This window comes from Phoenix dactylifera, chromosome 15 (genome assembly GCF_009389715.1).
Source record: "Phoenix dactylifera cultivar Barhee BC4 chromosome 15, palm_55x_up_171113_PBpolish2nd_filt_p, whole genome shotgun sequence".
In the NCBI taxonomy this organism is placed as follows: Eukaryota; Viridiplantae; Streptophyta; class Magnoliopsida; order Arecales; family Arecaceae; genus Phoenix; species Phoenix dactylifera.
Genome location: NC_052406.1, coordinates 594,159 through 602,358, shown reverse-complemented (window position 1 = coordinate 602,358; position 8,200 = coordinate 594,159). Strand labels below are relative to the sequence as shown.

Sequence of the window (8,200 nt, the reverse complement as noted above, 5' to 3'; positions counted from 1 at the left end):
TAGCCCACAGGAGATATCCCATTCAAGTCCACCAATTGAGCCTCCCAAAGAAATTGCTATAGATGACACCTGAGAGCCGAGCTCACCACCAAAGCAATGCTCAACCAAGCCCTTGTCCCACATTCGTTCTCCAGCCACCATTAAATCACTCACCATCTTGTCATTCGGGGCCTCATAATAAATGGTATACGGAAAGCACGATAATGGAACTATAGAGATCTAGGGATCGTTTATTACGTTAATGTTCCTTCCATCCCTAATCGACCATTTGAATCTGAAAACAAGCATTGATGCGGTTGCAGATAAAGCTTTCCAAACAAAAGAGCTTTTACAATGTTGGCTCCCCGTGATAATCGAACCACCTTCTCCACACTTGGCTCTCATCAACATACACCAAAAATTCCGAGGTTCCAAATAAAAATTCACAGCATGTCTCAAAATCAACACATCCTTGCTGGTAGATAAAGAATGGATACCTAGACCTCCATGCTGGGTCACTTGGCATACTGCTTCCCATACTAGAAGATGAATCCTTCTAGATTGATCCGAAGAGACCCATAAAAAGTTTTGCATCATCTGTTCAATTCTAATGATAGCTCCCCTTGGAAGCAAAGTATTGACCATGAGATAAGTTGGCATAGCACTCAATACAAATCAGATGAGAATTTCATTGCATCTCTCCAAATGATTCTGGATTTTTTTGCACATCTATCCATTAAGGATATTTTAGTTATTTTAATTTAGAAACTGTTAATATTTTAAGGACGTTAGATGGCGCGGGTGTATATGCAAAAACAAGAATAAAAAGGGTAGAATAATAAAATAAGTATTTAACGAGGGTATACATGCAAATATCAATTTTGGAAGGGTTTTCATGTAAAATTCAATATTTAGAAGGGTATTCATGCAAAAACTTCTAAAATTAAATAAGATTACAAATAGAATCGGATATTTAGATGTGGATCGGATAGTTATCTATCTATATCCATATTGACATAGCTACGAGTTGGATACTTAAATTTTTATTTATAGTTGAATAGTTTCGAAAATAAAAATGAATTTAGGTAGATATTATTCTATCCACTTTCACTCCTAATTGCTTCTTGTGATAAATTTTTATATTGCAAATTCTCCAGTTCTAGATGGTTGAAGCAGGTTCCTTTTCCACCGTGGTTGAGCCGCCCTCATGATGTTCATTTGCCATAATCGCCAAGGGCTTAAAGGCCGGGTTAAACCCCCCAAATCTCCTCCTTTCCACCGCCGGACAGGGTTGTCCGTGAGGGAGCTACCATCCTACGCTCCGCCCTTGACAAGAGAAAATAAAAGTACCGGAATCCGGTCGGACACCGGGGACGGCTTGGGTCGAGGTCCCTGAATCACCGTTTAAACCAGGCGAACGGGCTCTTTTTTTTGAAGGCTCGAACTTGGGGAAGGGGCCGGCTCGGCCGGGCCTTCTCATTGATCAGGATCCCGTTCGGCGCCGTTTCCATCCAACGCGCGCTCATCCACCAGCGGAGAACTTGGCACGCCCTTCTTCCCCGGACGCGCGGAGCAGACGCCACGAGGACTTTCCTTCCGTTGACGCCTCTGGAGAGCGGCGCTTTGCTCCTTTGGAAGCAGTTTCCCACCCTTCCGAATCAGGCGAAACATCAGGCGAGGTTGACCGCTTAGCATTATTCGTCTTTCACCGCGACTTGGCCGAGCGATCGCCGGCGGTTCGGTGGATGGTTTCTTCCTTGAGCACCTTGGTTTGGTCCTTGCCTGTGCTCGCCTTGAATTCTTGGCGTTTTGGTTGGTTGGGTCTGCGGCGTTGCATGCGAGCCAGTTGATGGCCTGGCTGAGGCAGCGGACTGGTGCGCCCGTCATTTGTTCGATGTAATGTCAACGAGAGGATTCTTGCTTCTTCCTTAAGAAAAATTCCCTTTGTTATCACCAAATTCCTCTTTTTCTATTCTTAGGACCATGAGTTCAATATGAACTCATCGAAACTGCTTCGAGTCACCGCCCATGAAGCCGAAAATCCTACCGAGGTGTCCCTCAGAGAGGCCTTCTTCCTCCTCCAGCCCCAACTGAAACCCCCCTTCCCTCTATCAATCCCCTCGCCCTCAGAATACTCACAGCTGAATCTTGCCATCGCTTTCGGCATCCTCACTGAGCCCCACCTCGCCAAAACCCACCTCACCCACCTCCATGCCATCGTCATCGATGGATATAACTTCTTCACCACCACCCTCCTCAAGCTCTGTAACGAGTCGTACCCCAAGCTCTTGGAAACCCCAAGAATTCAGATCCTCTGGCTCACTTCCAATCTAGTCCAGGTCGCCGCCGTCCATGTCGACTCGCTAATTATATCCCTCTTGAGGCAGACTATTGGCGGCCATTTCTCCGAATCCAATTTGTGGCTGTGTGCTGAACTTGTCAAGATCCTGTCTGATAATTGGGATTGGATATTGGATGAACCATTGGTTCTTACAAGTGCATTGTTCGTCTATCTTCGGTTATTGGCAGATCACTACAGGTTGGGAGGCAGCGTGAAATTGGATTCATTGAAGAGGATGGAGATCGATTTCTGCATCAAGGCGTTGAGAGAATGCTTCAGTTTGTGTTTACAGATAGGGAGGGACCTCGTTCGACTGCTTCAGGACTTGGTTCATATTCCTGAATTCAGAGATGTGTGGAAGGACCTCTTGTTTGATCCTAGAAAGTTTCAAGTTTTGGGATTTACCGATATTTCAGGGCTCTACCGAATGAGAACGCCGGCACACTACTTTTTGCTGAGGATCACGCCTGACATGGAAGCACATCTGCGATTCTTGCTCACCTATGTGAATTGGGGGAGCCAGAAAAGATACCAAGCTTGGTTTGCCAAGAAACACCTATGCTGGCCTGGTAGCGAGACTGTTATCGCTGATATTATTCGGTTTATATGTTGTTCCCACCATCCTCCTAATGAGATCATCCAATCTAACATTATCTCAAGATGGGCAGTTGTTGGCTGGCTTCTGAAAAGCTGCAGGAGAAATTACTTCGAGGCTAATGCGAAGCTCGCTCTGTTTTATGATTGGCTGTTTTTTGATGAGAAGGTGGATAGTATCATGAACATTGAGCCCGCAATGCTTTTGATGGTTAACTCTGTGCCCAAATATGTTGATTTAACTCACACGCTCTTGGAGTTCTTGTTTCTGTTGGTCGACAATTATGATGTTTCCAGGAAGGAAGCGATCGTTCATGGTGTTTCAGCGGCGCTTAATTTACTGGTCAGAAAAGGAGTAGTTCGTTCACTGGAACCTCTGACTTCTTGTAATTTGCTCTCGCTGTTGCTCAGAGAGAGGCTCATTACCTTCCTCCCCAGATCAGATCCAGGAGTTGTTAAAGCATCATCTGATACGTGTAGCCAGAGAATGGTCACAGATGGAGAGGTAGCTCCTGTCTTAGAAGAGAAAGGGTGATGCAGTGCAGAATCTAGTGATTTGAACAACTTGAAAGAAGGTAAATTTCATGCTCTATAGGACATACGAATTTCACTTATTGTTACTTGATAGATAGCTATTTACTTTGCCAATTCAATATGATGGTGGTACATAACTAATGTTGGCAGTCGTGGTCTCAAGTACACTCATCGACTTCTATCTAGAATTGCAGATTTATGATAGGTGATTCTTAACAATTTTTAAATAAAAATATAACAAAATGAAAAAAAATAGGGGAGAGGAATGTGAGCAATGATCAGTGATAGCCTCGGACGATTCTTCTGGCTGGTAGCCATCCCTCAATCTTTCCTGCTGAACAAAAATCCTCTGTTGCGTGCATCGGAGGAGATCTCTTGGAGACTGCTTCTTTTCTTACCATATACCCCATGGCATTGATCTTAAAAGTGAAAACTGAAGAGGCAAGGCGAGATGGAACTCCTACTAACAGTCCATCCATCCCATGACTCAAAAGAAAGAAAGAAAGAAAGAAAACAACGTTAGGCATCCTCATGCCATCCATCTTGTAGCTCTTCTTTCTTAGGAAGTCGTTCATCCCTCTCCATCCATTTGTGAGTCCTTTCTCCTCCCTTCACCAGTACACAGTCGATGCCCACATGATACACACCTAGCAAATAAGTCATCCAGCAACTCAATACACACCTATAGGCAAGTCAGTATATAATTTGCAGAGCATGATGTTCACTAATACATAGTGCACGTCAAGTAATACACATCTAGCAAATTAGTTCAGCCAGCGATCAAATTCATATCTTCAGGCAAAACGATATACAATTTTCAAATTGTGATGTTCTTCAATACATAGTCCATGACCATGAGATACATATTTGGTAAATTAATCATTTAGCGATTTGATACACAAGCAATTCGATATATAATTTTCGGACATAGTGTTTGTTAGTACACAATTCATGGCCACATGATACATACTTATCAAATAAATCATTCAGAAGTTGCACTTGGCCATGTGATAAATAGCATGTCCTCTTAATTTGACATGTACGGATTGCCTTTGAAACATTCAGTTGTCCACATAAATTTTTTGATACTCCACCGTGAAATCATATGATTTTTGTTCATCATTAACTTTGTTTGCTGTAAATGTTGTTAGCATATAAGTATATGTTCACTGCTTTTACTGTGTTACATACGAGAAGCAGGTGTGCTCAGGGCAGAAAAGTAAAATGGGACATGTTCTAATGTGAGGTAAATTCAAATATAAAGATTTTTTTTTTCAGTTGAATTTCCTGACATATTTAATTACCAGGTACCACAAATTCAACAGTGTTAATCTACGTTGGATGGAAATGTGAAAGGATCAAAGGTTTCATTCACTATTAACCTTAACTTTATCATCTTGTGGCATTTATGGTGCTCAAGAAATAAGATGAGGTGACCTTGTCTGACTTCCATCGTTTTAGAGAAGCTGTTGGTTGTTTTGTTTCAAAGTTAAAACGAACTTGAGGTTTTGAATTGAATGGACATGCAGTTTAGTGATGTAGGATTATGATTTCGACTTTTCGATACCTTTATTAGGTTGTATACATTTAGCAGATTATAGATGACTTAGTCAAAATGCTGAGGGAAATGATAAAGCCCAGTGGTCTTGGTCTCTAGCACCAGGTGTGGTATGGCCTTGTCCTAAATGCTTGTTTAACTATAATTCCCACATCCAATGCTTATAATTGGGTATTGACTACCTTGCTTCGGCGCACGATTCGGAAAACAGCCTCAAATTGAGCTTTTACATGAAACTTGGGTAGCATTCTGCAAGAAGAAATTATTAGATATTGGAAGGAACCAATGCTTAGACATGTTTCCACAACCAGAATGGGCCGGATTTCATGTAAAATAGACCTATTCTTGCACCCCTAACTGTAGGTACATACGTATACACATCTATTTATTTCTATGTGCATCATGCATGTAGCGAGCTTGTGAACCGAGATAAATGGATTCAAGAGGACTATATCGGCTAAATGGCTCCATCATATGCTCAATCCATGTATTCATTTTCATCTTTCGAGATGGGATTGGGGCACGTAGCAATATTCAAAGCTAGAACTGATAAGACCAAACTAAGGTTCCGAATCTATAATACTCGTAAAAGCAATAGATCCTTAGTTTTCATCGTACCTAGCAAAATATGTAAAATACCTCTATACAAAATTGCTCATATAATATTAGCTATAATTATAATATCTTAATTATAATTAATACTACTTGATTAATATAAAATAGTGATGATAAATATTTAGTAACCATTTTTTTTATTATCATGATGGAGACTTATCTGATTCGTTCAACCCAGTTAATTAAGAAAGGCATAAGCACATGCTTCTAGACACGTGGTAGAAATTTTACCATCTTTATCCTTTTATTAAGGCTCTGTTTGGCAGAGCTGTTGATAGTATAGCTTTCGAAAGTAGAGCTTTATAAAGTAGAGCTTTTTATAAAAAGCTATTTGCTGTCTAATAACTATATTTTTAAAGTGCCGTGGGATTTTAATATGTATTTGTTAAATAAACTAAGAAAGTACTTTTCGCATGGCAAATGACTATAAAAGATATTGCATAGTATTATACAACAGAGCATAATAAAATATAATATGTATTAATACGTAAATATATAATATAGCATAATATTACTGTAATATAATGTAATATTGTAATAATAATATAATATTGTATACTATAGTATAATAATATAATATAATTTGATATTATATAACATAACATATCAATATATTATGATATAATGTAATATAATATTATATTTATAGTATAATACAATAATAAAGATATAAAATATTATAATTATTATTATTATATATTAATATTTTATTAATATAATATTTTTAGGAACTACTTTTTATAATTATAATATTTTATCATGGGTATTTGGTCCAAAAAAAAAATAATTATAAATCAAAATAGCTTTTTGATGCATGCTAAAAGTGCTTTTCCGAAGAAGCTCTATTTTGGAGCGTCTTCCAAGAAGCTGTTTTAGCTTTCTGACAAATCTAATACAGTTTTTCGATTTTTTTACCAAACACCCATATTCTATTCAAAAGTATTTTTAGAAGGTTAGAAAGTACTTTCTGGCCCACTAAAAGTTCTACCAAATGGAGCCTAAGTACCATGCATGTCCCCATCGTGCTTTCTTTATGCATTCTGACATGCGTTTTCCCTGCAATTGCGGGCGGTTCAGTGGATGGTTTCTTCCTCGAGCACCTTGGTTTGTTCTTTGCCTGTGTCTACCTTAGTGCGCCTTTCATGTGTTTGATGCAATGTTAATGAGAGGATTTTTGCTGCTTCCGCGGGTACAAGTAAAAATAAAATAAAGAAACACCATGTGGAGACCCAAAGGGAAAATAAAGCAAAAATATGGTTACCTTCCTTGGTGTCAAATGTGATGTTGTACCTGGTCAGACCTCCATCTTGGTACAATGAGAAGTAGGCTTGTTAACGAGCCGAGCTGCTCGGGCTCACTCAGGCTCGGCCCGGTAAAAGCTCGGCTCGAGCTCGGCTCGTTAGTCAAACGAGCCCAAGCTCGAGTCCAAAATGAGGCCCGTTCAAATTCGAGTCTGAGCCTGGGCTCGAGCCCGAGCAGCTCGTTTGGGCTCGTGAGCCCAATCTAAATTCCAAACCCATCCTGGCTGTCCATCGCCCTGTTTGGCCGTTTCTATTCTTCTACCCTTGCCGCCTCATCTCGTTTTAGTCTAAAACCCTTGGCTCTCAGCCTCTCACACAGTCCCCGCTTTCCTCTAGGCTCTAGGGTCTTTTCGATCCGATGGTTTGCGAAATGCTCGAGGATGAGAAGAAGAGCTCGGAGGATGGATCTCCTCCGGTGGAGGGAGAGGCGGCGAGGGATCCGGCGGTGGAGGAGGCGGCGGTCAGAGGAGAGGTGAGCAAGGAGCCGGAGAAAGGGGAGGAGGAGGAGTAGGAAGGGGAAAAGAAGGTTGAGGAGGAGAAGCGGAAGCGGAAGACTTCCGATGCCCAGATCTGGGACACCGCCGGCCAAGAGAGGTACCTCCTCCCAAACCCTAGACTTCTGATGCGGTTCTCGTTCTCTTCTATTCTCGAATTATTCCCATTTGCCATTTTGTCTTCTTTGGTGTGGAACTCCTTGGATCCGACGGTCTCTGGATTCCGGTGGGAACGTTGGCTCTCTGTCGGGGTGGGGAGGAGGTGGTGTCGGCGGCTGGCCTGTTAACTAGCCGAACCGAGCCCGAGCCCGAGCCTCCCAAGCAAGCTCGAGCTCGAGCTCGAGTCTAATATGAAGCTCGGTATTGAGCCTGAGCCTGAGGATCTGTGAAACGAGCCTCTGAGGCTCAGCTCGGCTCGTTAACAGCTCTAATGAGAAGAAGTTTAATGTGATAAGTGCAGGAAAATTTGTGGAACTAATAATGCCTTGTATGCTCCGATTGCACCGCGGTAGATAAGATAGAAGAAGGGGCAAGTTCCCGATAGGATAACGAACTTGAAACGTGGAGCCCGAGCATACATCTAGCCACATTTGTGCGACTGTATTTGGAATCAATCGACATATAATATAGCTTGGTGCGCATGTAATGATACTGATATAATTATCACAAGAGCATGGGCATATGGTTCAACATAGTTTAGAGTGGATCATTCTTGCAAATTTTGGAGATATTGGTGAAATTGATTATAAGGCACTTTCTAGGAAAACAACTACTCAATTTTCAT

General features: G+C 41.3%; 1 protein-coding gene across 4 annotated transcripts; it reads left to right on the top strand.

Annotated features, from left to right (window-relative positions):
- Positions 1 to 1,205: 1,205 nt before the first annotated feature.
- On the top strand, positions 1,206 to 5,014 carry LOC120103817 (integrator complex subunit 3-like). Of its 4 annotated transcripts, XR_005515022.1 has the most exons (3): positions 1,206 to 3,489; positions 4,649 to 4,694; positions 4,756 to 5,014. XR_005515022.1 is itself a non-coding variant. In XM_008802425.3 (2 exons), exon 1 carries the CDS (start codon positions 1,974 to 1,976, stop codon positions 3,447 to 3,449), a length of 1,476 nt encoding a protein of 491 aa, XP_008800647.2. In that variant the 5' UTR covers positions 1,206 to 1,973; the 3' UTR covers positions 3,450 to 3,489; positions 4,649 to 5,014. The 4 variants fall into 4 exon arrangements, 2 of the variants coding, with proteins under 2 accessions (XP_008800647.2, XP_038989949.1); XR_005515021.1 differs by having other exon boundaries at positions 1,206 to 4,694; positions 4,756 to 4,989; XM_008802425.3 differs by having other exon boundaries at positions 4,649 to 5,014.
- The last annotated feature ends 3,186 nt before the right edge of the window (positions 5,015 to 8,200 follow it).